At 29.7% G+C, this 22,562-nt stretch overlaps 2 protein-coding genes and 2 non-coding genes across 4 annotated transcripts; 2 read left to right on the top strand and 2 right to left on the bottom strand.

Moving 5' to 3' along the window:
* Window positions 1-219: 219 nt before the first annotated feature.
* LOC100807978 (U11/U12 small nuclear ribonucleoprotein 35 kDa protein) lies at window positions 220-4,211 on the top strand. The gene is made up of 9 exons (XM_003530868.5): window positions 220-458; window positions 542-639; window positions 1,096-1,147; window positions 1,803-1,873; window positions 2,150-2,240; window positions 2,325-2,400; window positions 3,096-3,174; window positions 3,369-3,867; window positions 3,926-4,211. Exons 1-8 carry the CDS (start codon window positions 314-316, stop codon window positions 3,831-3,833), a joined length of 1,077 nt encoding a protein of 358 aa, XP_003530916.3. The 5' UTR covers window positions 220-313; the 3' UTR covers window positions 3,834-3,867; window positions 3,926-4,211.
* Window positions 4,212-5,252: 1,041 nt separating this feature from the next.
* LOC100816181 (uncharacterized) lies at window positions 5,253-9,553 on the top strand. Its single transcript, XM_003532296.5, has 10 exons — window positions 5,253-5,550; window positions 6,517-6,612; window positions 7,074-7,158; window positions 7,519-7,640; window positions 7,748-7,772; window positions 7,868-7,951; window positions 8,062-8,091; window positions 8,189-8,294; window positions 8,697-8,758; window positions 9,306-9,553. The coding sequence occupies exons 1-10, from the start codon at window positions 5,461-5,463 to the stop codon at window positions 9,308-9,310; spliced, it is 705 nt and encodes a 234-aa protein (XP_003532344.1). The 5' UTR covers window positions 5,253-5,460; the 3' UTR covers window positions 9,311-9,553.
* A 1,454-nt stretch (window positions 9,554-11,007) lies between these two features.
* Window positions 11,008-11,093, bottom strand: MIR862B (microRNA MIR862b). The gene has a single exon (NR_048839.1). It is a non-coding gene; the product is annotated as a microRNA MIR862b (primary transcript).
* Window positions 11,094-16,644: 5,551 nt separating this feature from the next.
* On the bottom strand, window positions 16,645-16,740 carry MIR5037C (microRNA MIR5037c). Its single transcript, NR_048841.1, has one exon. It is a non-coding gene; the product is annotated as a microRNA MIR5037c (primary transcript).
* Between the last annotated feature and the right edge of the window lie 5,822 nt (window positions 16,741-22,562).

Here is a 22,562-nt window from a genome sequence, read left to right as displayed (position 1 = left end):
ATTAAATATCATAAGATTTATTTTTATGGTCTAAAAGTCTTGAAGGAATATCAAAGACTTTTACAATTCTTGAAATCATAATTGAGTACACTTCTAAAACAAACCAACAATACTTTTAAAATTATTTTTATTTTTAATTTAAAAGTTAAATAGCAAAACTGTTGTTAAATCCAAATGAGTTCTTACAAAAAGAGACAATTATTTTGATCAATTAACTATCCATGAGCATAGATAGGTGAATTGGAGCATACTAATATTATCGTAAAAACCTTTATAAACCTTTGTAGTAGTGAAGAGTGAAGAGCAAAGAACAATGAGTGTTCGGTCCAAAAACTTGAACTCTGTATTTTACGCAGATTCATACCATCCCATACAAGCTGGCAGCATCGACGGCACCGATGTTGTTCCTCACGACAACGCCGTTTATCGCGCTCAACTCTGTTCCTCCATTGGCCTTTGTTTGTTTTTTCTTCATTTTCATTTTCCTTTTTCAAAAATTTCATTTTTGTTCCATTTTATGCTTACAAATTGAATTTTGCAGATGACCCATTTGGTGATCCCAGGGCTGCTGGAGACCCTTATTGCACTCTCTTCGTCGCTCGTCTCTCTCGCCTCACCAACGAAGATAATCTCCGCAAGGTACCATTTTTTTCCATGTAATATCGCCTCGAACATTGATAAATAATATCTAGAAGATTGTTTCCGATATATATTATGTTAGTTAATGTAGATTTATTTTTTCTGAAGAAGGGAGATAAGAAATAAGAAGTTAGGCTACATGGTTAGGATTCAATTATGACCCTTTCTAACCCCATAAACAATGGATCAGCAAAAGTATGGATGGAACATATAGACTATAAGTTTGAAACTCAATTATGCTCCTTGAAGCTTACGAGTTTCTTCCAGGAAGGATGGGAGTTGGTTTTGACGTCGACAATTTCGTCAAACTGGTGGAGGATGTTGACCATTCTCCTGACTCATGTTTATGATAATGTCATTTCTTCTTTTTCTGCCTCATTTTCAGAGCATAATTAACTTCTCTGGTAGCTTAATCTGAGTGCTTATAGAATGTGTGGTTTTTTTTTTTTCTTTCAGGTTATGAGTAAGTATGGTCGAGTGAAGAACTTCCGCTTGGTTAGGGACATTGGTATTATTCTTTGATTTATCTTAACTCTTAACCCTTCTTTGATTGTCAGTTTCTGCCAGTTATTTCCCCTCCCTGCTCTATGTAGACCTATTTTACATCTTCAAATTGTGTACTTTTGTAAAACATATGAGTGACGTTTCTTTCTGAGCATGTAGGTAATTATGATTGAGTACTTGCTCATTCCTCACTTGGATAATGCTTTGCATTGGACTGTACTTTCTTGTATTTAGGCCGTTCTAAGAACTATGGAATATACCAGTTTCTCAGGAATCTAGATACTGCTGCTTTTATACTGTTTTACTACGATGATTTGTTTCCATGTTATGGAGATAATATGCTGCTTGCAAATTTATGCTTGCCTAGGTGAGCACAATGTTTCTTTTATAAGTTGTTTTATGGTTAACCCAAATATTTTAAAAGGATCCTTACAATGTCTCTGTAAATATTCATTTACCTACCGATATAGCATTTCCCATTGGGTATTTGTACCGCTTCTTGTATAGCCATATTTTTATGTCAAACACCTGCCAATGGTTTGGTGATTTTATGCGTTTGTTCCCTTGAATGATATGTAAATTGTTAATCTTTTAGCCATATTGTTGTCAAACTGCATGATTTAAGTTCTTACATTGAATGTACTTATTTTTTGTCACAGTGACCGGAGCTTCTCGTGGTTATGCTTTTGTTGAATATGAAACTGAAAGGGAGATGCGACGAGCATATATGGTGCTGGAACATGTCAAAACTCTTGAATTTCTAGTTTAGAAAAGCAAAGCGTGACTCAACAAAAAATTAACCTATCATACCTATTATGCACGTGTGCACGCACACACACACACACATACACACTCACATCAGTCATGTTTTAATAATTGAATTTTGAGAAAACCTCAGCCACAGGTCAAGTAGCAAATGAAATCATCTGGATATCTGCTGGCTTGAGATATGCCTTTTTATTAAATGTTAATGTTATATAACTTCATTTAATTTTCTCATTTGCAGGATGCTCATCATTTGATTGTTGATGATTCTGAAATCATAGTTGATTACAACAGGCAGCAATTGATGCCTGGATGGATTCCTAGAAGGTTAGGTCAGTTAAAGTGACTCATTCTTAAAGTTGCATTTCTACTCACTGCACTAGAGCCATCTGATTGCTTTCTGTTCTCTCCTACAGGTGGTGGTCTTAGTGGTAAGAAGGAATCGGGACAACTTCGTTTTGGGGGGAAAGAAAAACCATTTCGTGCACCCCTGTAAATTCCAGTCCTCTTATATCTAAGTACTGTATTTTTTCATTATTTCTGATATATCTAATAGCCTATTTTCCAAAGATGTGTGATAATCTTTATTGTGTTAAATCAAAAAAGAATATTGAACCATTATGTCAAGTGATTGAGTATTAGAGTCAAATTATATTAACCTCCCTTGAGATTTGCCTAAATGGCTCTAACTGCTTTTTGTGTCTTTCACTTGTATGGTTGGATGTACAGAGGGGGAATAAATTTATGTTGTGGTTTATGTTTTATTTTGTTCTTGAACTAGTTGGTCTAAAATGAATAAGTTGATAGTGACTTGAAATATAAAACAGAAGATGGATAAGAGGGAGAGTAGGATTGAAATGTGGGCATCCATAATGGAAATGATAATGACTGCATGTGTGTTGAAGTATATATACCTCCCTAAAATGATTTATTGCCTCTATGTGGTGAACTTTGTGATGTACAAGTTGTTTGTATAATTCGTGATTACAGAAGTTTTGTGAAAAGGGATAAATCTTAGTGCAGTGCAGACAAAAACCTGATATTTCCATTGACTATTTGGTTAGATACTAATGCCAAGGCTTAAGAGACCTGCTTGAATTTGATCCACAATTCAATTTTGATAATATAGTTTCTGTTCATTGACTTGTGGCTATATTGATTTTGTATTCTCTCTACTATTTGACCAGGAAACCAATCCCATATGAGGAGTTGAAGAAGCTTGGCATCCCCCCTCCTCCTGAGGGAAGATACATGTCACGCTTTCAGGTGTTATTATTTTACCTTTTGAAGCATATCTCATTTGTAAAAGATGTTTTTTAATTAAAAGATCTGTATTATATATTAAGATATTAAAAGGACAAAGGAATTTGTATTTGGTTTAGGATAAGTCATAGTGTGACATGGCCCATTATATCTATTTGCCTGTTAATTTGTTTTTGATTTTGTCCATACATGTACAGGTGCCATCGCCTCCTAGGAGAGAAAGGAACCTTTCAGACAGGGAAGAAGACTCTCATAGTCACAGGAGGGGATCTAATGACAGGAACAGGACGGAAGATAGCCACAGAAGTTCAGTGGACATTGGTGAAGGGCACTGTAGGAGTTCAAGTCATCGCGATGACCACTCACGTGGAAGGAGCTCTTTAGAGAGGAGTGGCCGTTACCATGATAGGAGTTCATCTGAGAAAGAACATCGATACAGGAGTTCTACTGACAAAGACAAACATTCTCAGAAGAGAAAAGAAAGTGACAGGAGTTCATCTGAGAAAGAACATCAATATAGGAGTTCTACCGACAAAGATAAACATTCTCGGAAGAGAAAAGAAAGTGACAGGAGTTCACCCGAGAAAGAACATGGACTCAGGAGTTCTACTGACAAAGACAAACATCATCGGAAGAGAAAAGAAAGAGATGAACAGTCTTGAAGGCAGGAAATATAGTCGCCATTCCCCTCACGAGGACTAAGCTGTACAACTCATTATTATCACCATTCTGTTGTCGCCATTCCCCTCACGAGGACTAAGCTGTACAACTCATTATTATCACCATTCTGTTGTGCTTTTCTGCTTTGTGTATGGTATATGCATGGGAGGAATGGGAATGCAAAGTGGAAATCCTCAAAGACTTCTCAATGAACATGAGACTGGTGCATGTATGTTCAATGATAGTCATGCTTTTGGTTTATATTTTCATAGGGGGTGTTGTATGCAAAAGCACTCAATCTCATACCAGGCACATCTTGCTGTAGATAAGTCACAGGCAGTATGCTGAGTGAAAGTTGAGCTTTTTTCTTTATAACTAAAGGGAAAGAGTTAAGTTTATTTCAATTCTTATTTGCCAATTAAACTCTTGGCTTTGTTTTAGATTTTTCATAATGGCTTAAGTGAAAGTATAGACTCTGAAAACTTGCATAAACCGAGGGAGATTGAAACAAATGTTTCAAAAATCAAAATGATTAAACAAAACATTGAATAAAATAATGTACAAGTAGTTTCAGTAGTAAGCATGTCTCTGCTCCCTATTTTCGTTGGGGGCACTCATCATCCATCTAGACGCCTGCACAAAGTACTCGTAATTTTTGTTTGGATTTAGATTATATACGTTTCTTATCATCAAACAGTGAAGCAGATAAATTGAATTTGAAAAAAAACAACCAAAAGGTCCCTACCTTATAAATCTACTTGTTAAAGTTGCTTTAAGACAAAGACAGATCTTGAAAGGTGACCGGGTCTAAATCTAGAGAAAAAACGTAAGCAATAAAATTAAAAGTAATATTAAAGATTAGTTCAGTTGATTGATTTAGTAGGATGTGTAAATATTTTAAATTTTATGTTTAATTCCTACGGATAAAATAATTATAATTATTTGTATGTGTAGTTAAGTATAACTTATTTTGAAAGATATAATTATTATTAGAAGTTAAAATAAAATACTATAATAGTTTATAATAATTGAGATTAAAAATATTTAAAAATAGGATACTAAATAAGATTATCCATAGTTATAGATAATAATTATTTTACATTAAGAATATTACTATTAAATAAACATAAAATGTAATAAATCTTAGGTTCGATTATGAATTACTAAAAGTAAAATCTAAAATAAACATGAATAATGAGCAAGTGGACTTACCTCGTACCTAACGTTGTTGAGATAAATTCGAAATTTGAAATGAACAAAAATCTGAAATCTAGGAACGGTTCACCTAAGAAATCACCACAACAAAAAAATAAGACGATTGCTGCATTGACGTGGTTGACTTTATTTACGCGTTGGCCAAAGCCAAAACATCCTATTTGGCAATACAAATACTTTGTCTTCCTTCTTTCTCAAATTAAATAAATACTTTGTTTGAAAAATAAATAAACAAATACAGTAAATTGTGTCTCTTACTCTCTCTCTCTCCCTCTCCCTCTGTCTCCTACACCCACCAAACCAAAACGCTTCCTTAATCATAAGATTCAGAACAAGACCCATCACCACCATTCATTAAAGTTCAATCCTTTTCACTTTAATTCATCATTGCCGTTTCGTTTAAGCACAAAAGCTATGCCGAACTGGGAGCTCAGGAACTGTTGTGACCATGACCAGAAGATCTTCATTGCTTGTGTTGCTGCCTTCACCGTTGTAATCCTCGTGGTACACTATTACTTTTCTCTCTCTCTTTCTCAAACCCAATTTTGTGTTTCTTGTTTTCAGAAAGGAAAAGATACCCTGTTGAGGAATTAGAATTGTATGCTCTTTTGGTTTTTGTGGAAACAAAGAGAGAGATTATTTTAAAATTTAAATTGAAGTAATGATCTCAGAGTTAGAGGCTTTAGATGATAATTAGTTGTTTATGCTAATTAATGATCACTCCTCTTTCTCTCTCTAATGTATAATTACTAATTACACATATTTGTATTTGTAGGTAATTGTGTTATTGTAATTCAACGATATCATTTGCTACTTTATTTGATTTGGATGAGTATATTGTACATTGAGAATGAAAACGACAACAATCCTACTAGATATTGGTAGGAAAGAGATATGGAGAGAAAGCCAATTGCTTTTAAATGTTGCTAAATGATGAATGGGGTTGTAAATTGTAGTATTTGAGAATTTGGAGTGCCACAAATGATTTTTGCCATGTAAAGTTCTTTGATTGAAGTTTTTTTGAGAGAGAATCATATATGGACGGATAGAAAAAGGATTAAAGATTATTTGTCATTTTTGTCTGACTTATTTCCCAAATTAGTTGTGACTTGAGACTGGATCAAAGTTCGGTAGCTCTATTTGAATGAGCTAATCGGTTAAAATAATATGTGGATGTGTAAGCTGAGCAACTTGGTGGACTTGACATTAGACAATGGATCTTTTCAAAAGTAGGTCCATAGTTTATTATAGAATATACACTTATATGCTACACCATATTTGAATTGTTAAAGGTTAATCAGGAGGGAAGTATGCAGGTATTTATTTTGATTAAATAACCACACACATAAATATACTACACAATATGTTAAGTAGATTTTTTTAGGGTATAATGTCATGTATATATTTATTTTCGTCTCAGTGGCTGTTCAACTGATCTTGTATGCAATTACTTTATTGTGGTGGTTATAGCTATGGAGGACCTTTCTACTTACACCTTTTAAGCTCATCACTGTGTTTCTGCATGAAGCGAGTCATGCCATTGCTTGCTGGCTCACTTGTGGCAAGGTAAAACTGTAAAAGTTGTAGCTTAATGCTCTTTGACGATAGAAGTAGACTGATTTTAAAGATTTTTTTTTGTTTCCTTTACAGTGAGTTAGAAGTTTTAGCTTGTATTCTATGCTCTAAATAACACGAATCCAAGAATTTCTGCAGCCAAAAGTAGCTTGTTTATCATAACTTTCGTTGTTTCAAGTTAAGATGTTTCATAACTTATTCATATAAAGTAAATTTCCTGGATCCTGAATTCCTGATGCATCAATGCTGCATTTTTCAATGAATGAAGTTTTATACCATGTTTTTACCAAGATATTGACTATAGATTAGCATTATGCAGTTTTTTACTGCTGGCAGGATCATGTGGGCCTTATTATATTAAGCCTGAGTAATTTCATAAGTTTGATTCTTCTATAAGCTTCTTAATACTTATATCTTCTGCTTGCTGAATCATTGTTATCTGGTGTCAATAGGTGGAGGGAATTCAGGTTCATGCAAATGAGGGTGGGGTAACCCAGACTCGTGGTGGCATATACTGGGTGATCTTGCCTGCTGGATGTAATGCACTACTTTTCTCCCTTAGTTAACACATTAATTTTTAGTTTCATGCTACATGATGTTCTTAATCATATGATATTATGATATATTAAAAAGTTATGCAATGTGGTAAATATTTAAGTTAATTTATAATCAGGGGCTTATGGATAGCAATCTTATAAACTAACATCACCACATGTGCCATGGTTTGAGGTGAAACTGTGACATGCAAAATGGCTGCAAATCATGAGATTCATGAATATGTTGATATTCTATATTTTGAATAGACAGACTCCTTTACCTTTTTATGCATATGTTTTGAATTCAATATGAGCACTTTTCAGTTGCATTTACCATTCTTTGGATTGTTTTCCCCTTTAGATCTTGGTTCATCATTTTGGGGAATGGTTTTGATACTTGCGTCCACAAATCTTCTCACTGCAAAAATTGCTGCTGGTTGCTTCATTGCTGCTCTAATTGTTGTTCTATTTCTTGCAAAAAATGTAAGATTTGTTATAGATGCAGAGGTTTTGTATCAAATATATCAAAGTTATTTTTGTCCTGACTTTTCTCCCTTTTCCTGTCTTGTTACACACTTTTGTTCAAAAAGTGGACCCTCCGAGGACTCTGTATTGGTGAGTGATTTTATGAACTTCATCTCAAATAAAATGGAAAAAATAGAAAGCTATTCACAATTCTCACATTATTCTTCTTGATCAATGAATATCAGGATTTATTGTTTTTATTGCTGTAATTTGGCTTCTGCAAGAGAAAACAACTGTCCATGTTCTTCGCTATGTCATTCTCTTTATTGGTATGCTCCTATTCATCCATTCTTTATAAATTATTTGAATTTGCTTTTGGTAGACAGTTGTGTTATTTCTTGTGAAATATATATGCAACTAATTATTATTTACTTTTCAGGTGTGATGAACAGTTTGTTTTCAGTTTATGGTATACATCCAAGCACCTTTTATATGGTTTATTTTGCTTTGGATAATAAAACATCTGATACCATTTATATCACATTTTAAAAATTTGTATGATGTAGATATTTACGATGATTTAATATCTCGGAGAGTCCACTCTAGTGATGCTGAAAAGTTTGCAGAAGTTTGCCCATGCCCTTGTAATGGTTTTGGATGGGGAGTTATTTGGTGAGTTTTGCTATAGGGAATCATGCTTGAGTGCAAAGATAATTCTTTTATTTTCAACCGAAATTTATTGGTTTTATAGGATTGAAATTTAGAGTATTTTGTCATAGTTTATAATCTAATAAATTATAATTCTTTGCTTATGAAGCTCGTTTTCAATTTGCCCCCCTGTTTAACTTTTTGTTAGATTTAACTGAATAAATTTCTCCAAGCTTTATATAACTTGATGATTAAGATGGTCAAATAATAGCAGTATAGAAATAGGGGAGAAAGTGCATGAATGTGCAGCTAAATGACAAGAATAATATATGCTTTACCACTGGGTGAATAAACTGAATTTATGTCCTATATTTTTATTAATTACTAGTCATTAATATTCCTTTCTGCAATGCATTCCACTTTCAGGGGAATGATATCATTTGCATTTCTTTGCGCATCTTTGTACCTTGGCTTGGTCATATTATCAGGTAAATATAATGGAGTTTAATTTTCATATATTGTCAGTGTTTGTCAGTATAAAGACTTTTACACTATCAACCAACTAGAAATTACTCTAGATATGATTTTCAACTTAATTATTACAAAAGTCAACAATCTTTCTATACATATGATTGATGACAATGTAAAAAACTTTTATACTATCAGAGTGTCAGTACATTTTAATTAAATTCAATATACAATTTCTATTTCAAACATATTAGTTTCATGGAATTAACTAATCTGTTGGATGCATTCCTCCCAAATGAAATTGAACATGGAAAATTAATTTGATCCAGTGTCAACTGAGAAAATACTCTATCATCACTTATGATTGAAAGACTTTTATATAATTTCATTCATCTTCCAAAAATCTATTCATATTTTATAGGTGTTAAGATTTCAAAAGCCTTTATGTAGTTCATTTTTTTATGGGAAAATGGGTGGCAGTTGCTTGGGAAGGCAAGGCCTTTTGATAGGAATTTAAGAAAATGATTTATTTTATGATGACATGTCTCTTATGTTTTTTGTTTACAGGTTGAGAAAGTTGTATTTGGTACTGCAAAGAAATTGACCCTTTCTCTTTTGAGGGTTTGCATTTTTGTTCTAATTTTTTCTTTCTGCTGGGAGTTTGCTCTCTCAATGTTACTCCCATGCCTTCATTCTTTGCAGCCTATTCTGGGTTGCTTGATACATGATTGCTATTGTATAGAAAACTTAGTTCCATGTATTGAATTATTGGGGGCCGATTTACAGTTAGTGAAATACATGTGAGTATTTCAATAGATAGGTTGCCTTTGGCACTTGCAGCTATTATTCTCCCTTTTTTTCCCTCCAAATTTTTCATGTTTATGTAAAAGCATACAACTGGGCTGGTTTAGAGGTATTCGAGACCTTAAGTGCAAAACGTTGTGGCATCTTAATAATATAAAATACATTGTACAAAATATTTAAAATTTGTTTTTTTATGATATTTAATTAATTACTAAATTTGTATAATTAGATTTAAATTTAAATCTTTTTCAATTGATAAAATATAAAAATTATTCAATCTTGAGATATATTTGAGCACGGATAAGATTATAATAGTTAATTTAACAAAACTTGTTTTCACAAATTGCAGTAGCAATAATAATTAATAATATTTCTTAAGTTATCCAGGCAATTTAAAACAAAACAAAACAAAAAAAAAACACTTTTAGATAGCACTGACAAATGTCTTGAGGACATGGTTGAAAATTGAAATGATAAATTATCTTTGTTGGCCTATAACTGATGCCTTGAGTTGTTTGTCAAGTTGTTCTATCACATGTTATTTTCAATTTCATATAACATTGTGTTTTTTATTTATATATATTTTGGTAGGTAAATATTAGATTCTTATTTGAATTAGTTTAATTTAGTTTTAGAAAAAATTAATCAAAATATTGAAGAATAACAATTAATGTAATTTTTAAATATATACATAATAATTTAAGCTTTTATCAAGCATAATATACTTTAGAATTTAATTTGAGTCCCTTATATGTTAAAGGTAAAATTGTCTTGATGGAGTCACGATAGACACCGTTACGTTAGGAATACCATTGTTATTCTAAATATATACCACTTTTTTTGTTTATCATCATTTTGACAAGTAAATATCTTAAAATAAAGTGAGCTACTCAGTTATATCTGTTAGAAATCTGAAAAATAATTAAGAGAACTAAGTGGGATTGCCAAAGGGCTGTATCACTCGTCCATTTGATAATCAATGCAATACACAGGTGTTCCCTCTCTCAATTCGAAATAAAAATCAAGCTAGCAAAAGTGTATAATTAACACATGGTTTTCTCAGCCACATACACCACAATATTGTAACACCAAATTATCCCCTATAGGATTAATCTAACTTAATCAATGGTCTCAGATTTAAGTTCTAGATATATATAATTGTATTAAATAGTTGAAGAAAAAATCTTGATACATGTGAATTAGACAAAAAAAATACACCACAATATTGTCATATCCAAGTAAAAGATGAAACAAGTGAATAGAGTGATATATATATATATATATTATGAGATGCTAGCTTTTGCTTAAAAAATGACATGGAGATAGCTAGGTTTCTTGCTGTTCAACTCCTTAGTCCTTACAAGTAGAAGATCGATCTGGTAAGAAAAAGGGAAATTTGGTTGGAAGTGGAGGATTCGGAGGAATATATATTTATCATTAAGTGTAGATCGAAGTAAGCTTCCAAGTTCCTTCAAAGACATCCAGCATTCAATCAATTCTAGCTAGGTATATATGAATGAATACGGGAATACTGGAAGCCTTTGAGGGAACATGAAGAGTTCTCCTGTTAATTAACCTCACTAGCTATCACTATTAGTATATATATGTTTGATATTAGTGAAAGCTATGGGTTCGTATTTATAGAGAACAAGGTTGGCCCTTGCTCTCAGAAGGAGGTTAACTTGAATCTAGGGTCATATTTTATTCGGTTCTCCATGTTCGAGTTTGATTTTATTTTCCATAATATATATCTTTTTCTGATACGACGACTAATTAGCTTATCTTTATGTCGCTATATGTATGTATTGTAAAGAATATAAAGGGGTGAATCAACACTTATAAGAACAGACAACTTTTGTATTCCAATAAGAAATATTGTCACCTGTACCTATTCATTAAGTTTTAGTTCAATTAGCTTGCATTGCTATCTTTTTGGACAGTGCGCGTGATTTAAGAATTGAAATTTTGCGAGTATAGTTTAAAGAAAATTAAGTTATACATGGATAATATATCCTTTATGAGCGAACATATGGAGTATACGTTTAATTATTTTCCTACTAAGCTATATGATTGAAGAAGAAATTAAAGATAATATTTTCTTTATTTCTTTTGTTTACCCGCATAAATATTAATCAATATCATACATAAATACTCCATTTATGTACATTTTTTTCAAAGATAACTTATTCAGAGAGAACTCATAATTCAGAAAAATAATGAGCTTGGAGGAATATAATATGTGCATCTTGTCACAGACAACTTATTCCGCATTGAGTTGAAAAGAGTCACAACCCCCAAGTAATATTATACGATATCTGTTTTTGGATACTGCCACTGCATATCAGAATGTCAACACACAAATTCTATTTTTCACACTCACATTTTCTTCCATCTCTGCCTTCCAAAATTGAAATTCATGGCCACAAAATACAATTACAAATTTAATTAGACACGGAATGCATGCATCATTTGTGCTCAACTAAATGCCGAATCTTAGTAGTTTCTGTATCATGCATTTTAAAACATTTCGATGTGTAGTAAAACGAAACACTTTTTAATAAAGGGAAATTAAAATATAATTTTTTAAATTGAGTTATATTATTTATATAATATTTTTTACAACACTATATATTTTTTTATGACACCACTCATCAATCTCACACTTTTTTTCTGTGATAATGATAATATTTGGCATATATAGATTTTAATGAAAAAAATAAAAATGTTGGTATCTCTTTCTTATTGACAACAGTATAAAAAAAGAATTAGACTATTCTCAAATCTCACTGCCATGCCCGGCTCAAACAAAGCTGCTATGACCAAGACGACAATAGATTACAAGGCAGGAAATATCAATGATTGCTATAAAGGAAATTAAAATACATAATTAATTAAGGTGATTTAATGAAAATATTGATTTTCAAATTGTTCTGTATGTCTGTCGAGATGTTTTTTATTTGTCAAAAACAATTAAAGCAATCCACAAACAGCCAAAAGTTCACTAGGAACAAATTCTAACCATTCATGATCAATAAAGTAACCTTATCTAATATACGGTACCTGAATCAAAACTCTAAGCAAAGAGAAAACATGTTCATGTTACGTTGTTTTCATTAATTGTGGGATGAGAGAATCAACCTATCATGCATCTGATTATAAATAGGTATTGCTTGTCAGTGGCTTGTGTGTGAAGGATTTGAAAGGAGAAAGCCTTCGGTAACCCTCAAAGGCTTCCTAGACTCCATGTTACGGTCAAATAATCAATTAGTCGTTGATTAGGAATAATTAAGGAGTCTCGGAAGTAACTTTGGGGGTTAACTGCAGGCCTGTGTCTTCTCATCGGTTTAATGAATTAGTGAGTTAATTAAGCACTTTAAGTTGCTCAATTTGAGTTCATCCTCAAATATGTTAAAGTTCTACGTCAGGTAGAAGTATAAGGTTTAATATCATATAAGTAAGGAGAAGATCTTAAGTCTAAATGTTTTGAGTTAGAGTATGGTGTCAGGTCTTCTTATGTGATAATTTGTGATCCACAAATCTATATGGTATTTATTAGTCCAAATTGGTTTGTCAGTTAATTGTAATTTTTTGCATTTTTTCATTTAACTTTTTGTTTACGTGAACCAATTAATCTTTTGCTTTTAGATAGTAAATGGTGTGATTATTAAGCAATAAAGTACAAACTCTACATTATATCACCTTTGAGTAAGACATTTGTCTCAAATGCATCACAGATATTTTTTTAATACTTTTAACTAAATTTTATAATTTAAAATTTTACATTAATATAAATAAATATTAAATGAATAATAATGTTTTATTATATGTAATAACTTACGTTATCTTTTCAAATTAATATTTTAGATTAAAAATTGTATTGTTATGTTAATTAATTTTTCAAATTATATTATAATCGTATTATTTCGATTCTAAAAATTTATCGTATCATTTATGCATAATTGTATCGTGGTCATGCTATTTCTTAGGACAGAATGTAATTGCATTTGAAGAGAAAAATCCAGCACATGGTCTCACACATGGTGAGCAATTTTTTTATTATTTATGAATCAGCACTTAAATGTAATTTTAGTTTTTTATTTTAAAATAAATATTTAGCCTTCATATTTTTAAAAATTCATAATTTTTATTTTTATTTTAAATTTTAAAATAAAAACATTTAATTCTTCGATTTTATTAAATTTGTAGTGTTAGTCCTTCAATAGATAAAAACAACTATAATTTAACCATCAAAATAATTAATAAAACACATGTTAGATTTAAATATAATTTTGATTCTTTTATTTTTTAAATTTTTTATTTTTTATCCCTCTATTTAAAAATAAATATGTTTACTCTTGATATTTTTTAAAATTCATAATTTTTATTTTTATTTAAATAAAATCCTTTTGTCCATTAATTAATTTTATAAAATTTGTGATACTGGTTCTTTCATTAAACTAAAACATCTATTTTTTAAGAAATTAATATTGACTATGATATGAATTAAACAGATAATCTCTTATTTCGATACTAAATTTGGATTAACATTGTTGATCTTTGTACTAAAGTTTTTCTCTTCAATGTGAGACCATTATCTCAGTTTATGGATTTTTCTCGTGCCACGCAATTAAATTTGGACTCACATTAGGTTTATTAATTACTTTGATAGTTAAATTACAGTTGTTTTTACCCATTATTACATGCATCCAAGTCAAACACATGACATGGCCCCGATGTTTTTAGGGTTCAGGGTCCTCTTTGTTAGTTTGTTTATCCCTTGGTCTCACCCTAATGCTGCTGATAACGATCTGATCCATTGTCTAGAGCCATAAGGCTCATCTTTGATTGTTATCCCTATTAATTTGGTCCCTGGTCCCTTGATATCCCATAAAAATATTATACAAATTAACGAGATTTGTGTTTAGAGGATGGGGTTAGTCGTCTCCATCATATGGCAAACCACAGTTCAAATTTTTATTAATAGAAGTATCTATATTTAGTGTTTAATAATATATCAAACAAAATTGTCTCCTAATAAAAATATATGTACGAAAAAATATACCATTTTTTAATTAAATTTTATTTTATTTCACAATGCAAGATGAGAATCTTACGCATTTGGGAATGTGGGAAGCTATTGATTCTTATCTCAAAATTTGAATATCTATTCTCGAATGAAAATGTTTTAAATAAATGTTGTGACTCCATTTAATTTTTGTTAAAATAACTTTGAAAATATTTTTACTATGTTATGCGTTTTGTTTGAGTGGATTGGCATCGACAATATAATAGAATTTTTTGTCATAATTATCATTTATATGTGTCATACGTCAATAAATAGAAATATTATGTTTTAAATTTTTTTTAGAGAATTTAATAAAAAATAATACCCCTTTTATCTTTGAAAAATATAAGGAGAGAAAAAAAAATAAAAATAAAAATAATAAGGAATACATTCTTAGTGGAAAGAGATAAATTTTAAAGAAGTGAATCTATGACAAAAATAATTGTTTTTTTATCAAGAAAAACATAACTAATTAACAACTCGGAATTGGTTAAAAGTGGATAATTAATTATACTCAATAAGTGCAAAGTTGCACATCATAGTTTTTTTTTTCTAATCAGTATTGTAAGAACATTGATTAAAGAATTAAAAATAAAAGTTTTTAATGTGTAAATGATAGGAAAATAAAAAATTATTATCCAATAAATAACAATGCACCTGTTATTATTGAAGCTAAATAAAAAATTTAGAGACCGACTCATAGAAATTGATGACACATGTCTTTGTGACTAGGATATCTGCCACCCACGGTCGTTAAATTAGTGACAAATTTAGTAGCGATCGATAGAGTTATTGTAGCAATCAATATGCTAGGTCGCTAAATTGAGTGTTTTTTTTTTGTAGTTTTGATTATAATTATTATTGTAAATTGCCTTAATTATTATTGGCATAAATCAATCCATTGATTTGCTATTCATTTTTACACGTTATATAAATTTTATTGCAAAAAATAAATTTTATCCATAGTTATGGAAATAATCACTATAATTTCTACAACCTAAAGGAAATGATAAATTTTACTAAGCAAACGCTTATTTTAAAATATCTTTTTTTTTTTTGAGCAACGGTCCAGGAATGATATATATATATATATATATATCCAAATGAAATAGTCTTAGTCTCAGGTAGAGATCGAGAGCATTGAGTTCTGGCTGCGAAGGATTTCCGTATTGGCTCTATCATATTCCCATGGTTAATTTGGAGCTCTACTCTTGGAGTTAAACTTGTTAATATATTCCTTGAAAGACTCATTTAGTTTTTGACGAATAACCGTGAGAGAGGCTTCTGTCTTCGGCAAAGTTTTTCTCATGGAGAAGTGATTTGTAGGTAATTAAATTTTGGCTTGAACTCTTTCCAGGTGTTTATCGATCATGACGGTAGGGCAACTATTAGCACCATGATTCTGATCTGGATGAGTTTTCAGTTGGTTGTGATCGATCATAATAATCTGTTTAATTAACAATATATAACAGATTCTAATGTTATTCTTAAATTAAGATGACAGTTCTATGCATCAGGATTAATTATATAACGATTATAATTTTAAGAACTGGAATAAATATAAGATTGAGAACGCAGAATAATTAAGATCGAGGGTTCCGTGGGTTTAGGAGAATTGTTTGCACAAAATTGAGAGACTGAGATAAAGGATGAGGACATGTGAGGAGAAGCTAGCTCATGGGAATAAATGCAGAAAAAGGCAAAGGAAAATTAAATGAGTACATATATAGTCTTATTCTAAAATAGGAATTGCATGTAAATAATTAGTATGGGAGTATGGGGTAATAGTCTAATTAATATATAATAGAATGAAAGAAGAAAAATAGAAAGAAAACCTGTTGTATTTTGAAGTAAAATCCTACAAGCTAGAAGATAATCACAACTATATATCATTAGGAATGGTCAACCCCAACTTCACGGCAAGGTGTATTTCACTTGGCTTGTGTTTGTGGATTCAAAACCCAACGCTAGCTACCTTCTCTTGATTACCATTTAATTTGAAATTTTCAATTTGCATTATAGCAGCAGTAATAAAGGCTTCAGCAGGCCTCAAAGTTCCACTACTCCTCCATGTTTGTGGACATTCACTAGACTGAAATATGGAGTAGTGGAAGCCTTTGAGGGTTGCTAAAGACTTTCTCCTATCAAAACCCATGTGAAGTTCAACACAATTGAATTCGTACCTATACATAACTATGCACAAATCACCAATATATATAGGGATAGATAATAAACAGTAGTGAACACACAATCTTCTGAAATGGGCAATCGTTTGACAAGACTTAATATTCTCTTCTTTTGTAACTTTTGTTTTATTATAGTTATATTGAATTCTAACTAATTTAAGTCGTGTTAAAGGGGTTATTTAAAATAGTAAAACTCTTTTAATTATTTTTGTTTTATTCATGAGACTTGAAACTGATCGAGACATTATACTAATAGGAGAATCAAGTCCCTTATCATTTAATAAATATTCATTCTCGATCAGTGCAGGGTTTGATTCCATCTTCGTTTAAGATATGATTACTTTTTCTCCTATTGGAAAAGAATAACAATTTTATGCATAATGAGTAGTCTAGAAGGAATTTTTGTAACTGTGCTGCTGCTGGTTTTTTAAAAAAACAAGCTGTTTTTATTTTATACTTCAATTATGAAAGCTTGAAAAAATAGAGGTGGTTAAGATCGATGATATTTTAGCCCTTATTTCATCGGAGCATCATTTAATTTAACACCAAAATGAAATTGATCTAACTTTCATACTATAACTTTAAGCATAATGCATTAGCCAGCTACTACCAAATAACTTAACCCAAATTTCAAATCACACGATCACCTATGTTCGAATGTTTCTCCTCGAAAGACCTATATATATATATATATATATATTTTTCAAGGCATCTGCATATATAAACTCTTTGTTTGAGTTGTAGTTTAATTACATCACTTATTAGATAGTGCTTCAGAACTGTGGCTGCAGTTATATATATGCCCTATGGAGGAGTATCTGCACCATAACCAATTCTCCTTGGAATGCTATATGAAGACTTAATTCTTCTAGCCTTTTGTATATATATTCTGGCTATTATGTTATGTTCTGAAAGTTTTTATTTTTTTTATCCTAAGAATTAAGCATGATATCATAGAATTTATAACATATACACTTTGTTTAATCAATTGAACTAAATACCTTTAATTTTAAAAGGCTTTTTATATATGTGAAATATATATGTCCGGGTTATACTTTTGTATTGGAGGGGGTCTTATGCTTTATTTGTTATAGTTTTACATTACTTTGCCTATGTAAAAAAAAGGGAAAAAACAGCGCTTCAGGAAGCTAGCACAAGATGATCACATACGATGACCTGGATCACTTGCCTTAAAATGCAAAGTGAAGCATACTTTTCTATTAGATTATGACATTATGTATGAAAGATTGATATGAAATCATGTCACATTTCACACTTTTTTAAAAGCTTAATTAGTGATGGATTTGCATTTTTTTAACTTTTCAAAACCAAACCAAAAATTACCCAAAGTTAAGAAATGTAATTTTCCTAGTTTTATTGCGAAGGCCCAAATTTATGTTTCAAAGAATAAGTATTGTTATTTATATAATTTTCTTACAAACTTGCTTAAAAAAATTCTTACAAACTAAAAAATATTCACTAATTATTTGTTGTTTAGCTTCTATTAATAGATTTTTTAATTAAAATTTGAAATATATCAGTATAGTCATTATAAGTTTAAACTAATAATAAAATATAATATTATACTATACTAATATGGTGTGTTATGAATTTCCCAAACTAAGAGATATTATTTTTTAAGAAAATACTTAATTAATCAATTAATAAATAAATAACAATATATGACTTAGTAAAGTTTTTATAATATACTTATTAAAACAATAGGTTTTACATATTTTCTTTTAGACTAAAATTGTTTAATTAGGAGGAGCTGAAAGTACCGTATTTTTTATTAAGAAAAAAAGTACCGTATTAAAACAACTTATTTAGAAGATTGAAAAAGGGAAGTTTGAGAAAATAATTAAAAGGTGATTAATTGTCATTCCAATATTAAGCGTGCCACAAATTAAACTTCATTTGTTATGGTTGTCCACGTTCCTAAATTGAGCATTTCCAGCCAAACCAAATCCAATATCCACGATATTCCCATTGACTTTTACACATCTATAATTATTTTCTATCTTCCAAAGTATCTTGGGCATTAATATTTGGAATCTTGAATATTATAAATTAGTCCTAGACATGTGACAACGCAGACAAAGATACGCTTTATCTATAGTTTTGATTTCAAAGGTGACTTATTCTTCATGTCAAGAGCCAAAGCAAAATTACCAACAAAAAAGTGAGATATATATGATTATATGAACTGACGCCGCATTCCCTCTATAAGACGACCTTTAGTTGATTCTATTTATCCCCTACTGAATTGGAATGTCAAAAGCCTAAGTTATTAGTGCTACCTTTTCCTTTAATATGCATGCATGGAGACATTCCTTTTGCCTTTGCATTATCTTTAATGATTTAATTATTTCTTATCATTTCTAAACTTATTATTATAATTCTTATAGTTAATAATTCTTATAATTAATAAGTTAATTTTTTAATTTCTGAAATTTATAGTTTAATTCCTAAAAGACTTTTGCGGTTAAATTTAAATTTTTTTAACTCTATTAGTTAAAAAATTTTAATGAATTTTTTTTTGAAAATTAAAATATAAATTTTTTATACTAAAAAATCTACTTATTAATTATAAGAATTAAAAGAGATAAATTTAAAAATTATAAGAATTAATCGGATAGTTAAACCATCTTTAATTCTCAAAGTGGAAACCTAATACTTCGTATCTTGCTTGAAATTAATAGCTCAATCTTGGATAACTAAATTCAATATTTTAATGGATTTTTTTTTTGAAAATTAAAACGTAAATTTCATGTACTAAAAATTCTACTTATTAATTATAAGAACTAAAAGAGATAAATTTAAAAATTATAAGGACTAATCAGGTAGTTAAACCATCTTTAATTCTCAAAGTGGAAACCTAATCCTTCGCATCTTGCTTGAAATTAATAGCTCAATCTTGGATAACTAAATTCAATCCTTACACGTGCTGAATATATTTTTTTTATTAACATTTTAAACCAAAAAACTTAATATTAATTGTTCTTTTGCTTCTATAAGACGTTTATTTATTTGGCACCATTGGCTTGGTGATCGGAGATTACTCACAGTCACTTATTCTTCTTTCCTGATTCGTATATATGGTGCATAAAAAAAAGACTCGAAAAAACTTTATTTATAACATAGGCGAGACCTGTTTTTAAAGAAATTATTTTCACATGCATGTCTCGAGTACATACAATGAAAAAATACTATTGTATGCTGATGTAAAATTATATAAATAAATTTTAACAAATTTCTTCTTATTTAATAAAATCGTGTTTAAAGTAACTTTTATTTAATTATGTTATTTTATTTCAATGACTTTTTTCTTATTCTTGATATCAAATTTCAATAAATGATAATTTTAAAAAATGAAAAGAAGATTAGTAACATTAAATAGTGTGGACTAACTTTCTTACAATGTAAATTAAGTATGTTATTAGTATTTTTTTAAAATTTAAATTCGTCTTCAAAATTATGAAATTTATTTTTAAAATTTTAATTTATCAAAATTTTAATCAATTCAGTATCGAACCGATTATGAAGACATTTAGTGGCTGCCCGTGAATCTTATGCTTACTTTTATCGTTGCTTTTGTCGTTGAGTGAACCTTTTCTCCCTGTTTATCATATTTCTTTTAATCTTTTGGTTTAGTTATTATTCTTTTTAATCTTTTGGACATGCACGTGTTATTGGAATCAAGAAAATATTTGATGTTCATTGATCACTATGCATGCGAGTCTGCGACTGTTAATGGACAACACATTTTTGTACAACAGTACTCCTAGGATTTATTTAATTTCTCTTAAAGAAAACATTGAGCAATATAATATATTTTTGTGTGTGTGTGTGTTTGATATAGGAATCAAAGTGAAAGCGAAATTAATGTATTATTGTGAATATGAAACATGTATCGTATATCTTGTTTAAGAATCAATAAAAAGGGTGCATAACTAAAGTGTCTATACTTTTTTTCTCAACAAACCAGTAATAAATGAAATCAACTTTTAATGGTGACAAACTTGACATGTTTACAATATACATTAATATTTTAATAGAAATTAAGATGATTAATTTCCCTTGAAGGAACTAATATAGTTTTAGTAAGAAACATATTTTATGATATATATATATATATATATATATATATATATATATATATATCCTCTCAAGAGATTGATGATATTTTTTATTTTCATTTTGATTTTCATGAGAAAGATGTTGGTTTTCATATATGAATAAATAATATTGCATTTGTATTACATTTAAATCTTGGTTGTGGAACACCAACAAATCTAACTCCTTCTCTTGCTCGTTCTATGAATGTGTTTAAATCTTGGTTATGTTTACAGAGTTTGTAGCTTAGCTGAATGTGTTTAGAGATATTATCTCACGTACCCGACACATGCAGGGTGGCTTTGATGGCAATATGTGTGTGGCTGATTATGATGGCAAAATATTAGTGGGGGACCCAAGTTTCTGATGAGTTATCGGCTGAAAGCATACATGGACATTTACTCCTTTGTAGAAAGTTAGTTTCTTTGCAAAGGGGGTTGGTGGATGAAACATTAAATAGGTCCTCTATATGTTTATGTATATTTACTCATTTGTATTAATCTTCTTGGCGGATTGATTGTATTTTCATAAGAAGACGCACGTGTGATTCATATACACTGTACAGTAATATGAAAGGATAGTCACATTATATTATGATATGTATTTGATTATATGGTCATTGGAGTGAATTAGACGCTGAATATATAATTTAACTTTACTTATATATGGTTGTCAGCAGCCCATGGATATTTTCTTAATAATCATTTTTTTCGTGTGATAAAGATTATTAGGTTTGTTAATGGCTGCAAAGTTATTCAACATTGAGAGACATTTTCAAAATAAATTAAAACCAATCAATATTAATTGTAAGTGAAAAAAATGTTAGTTTTTATGGATTTGAACTTTTATTAATCGGTAGATTTGTTTAACTTTATGCAAAATAACACTACATCCACATTTTTTAAAATGAAAATAAAACAAAACAAAACAAAAATATTGCAAGATTGAAATACTTTTTTTAGACTTTATTTCCATTTTTTAAAAATATTTTAATCTTTCTATAAAAAAATTAAAATTAATTTGTTGTTAATAAATTTTATATTTAACACATAATTTATGGGATTACACTATTATTCGATCGATAAAACATCATAAATATGAATAAAATAGCTAAAAAAATCACCTCCACAAATTTTTTAAAGGAATTAACTAATTGATATAAAAGATCTTTTTTAAAAATATATAAAATTAAAAGAATAATAAAAATATTCTTAAAAAACAAAATAAATAAATATAAAATTAAAAAAATTGATCCATTGAGGGATCAGTTGAAACCAATTTCTCAATGTAAAAAAAACATACGAAAGTGACGGCAAGAAATCGGTTTAAGGGAACCAATTTCTCACCATAAACAGTTATTTGTATCACTTAAATAAATACTTTTCAACATGTATTATTTATGTAATTTTTTTTGTATTTATGGGATTAAAAAGTCAGAACTTTTCTAAGTGAACAACAGCAATATTAGCAAAATAAAAAAAACCCCAAGTAATTGGGTTGTTTATAATTAATTAATTCAACTCCCAGAAAATATTATGTTTATTACTGCATGTGTGATTCTCTTTAAAATAAAACTCTGTCAAACAAGTCTGAGCGAAGTTATAGGTGGTTGAACAAAATTAATAATGAAGATATACAAGTTTATATTTATGC

Source organism: Glycine max, chromosome 8 (assembly GCF_000004515.6).
Source record: "Glycine max cultivar Williams 82 chromosome 8, Glycine_max_v4.0, whole genome shotgun sequence".
NCBI lineage: Eukaryota > Viridiplantae > Streptophyta > Magnoliopsida > Fabales > Fabaceae > Glycine > Glycine max.
This window is presented reverse-complemented; position numbering and strand designations above follow the sequence as displayed.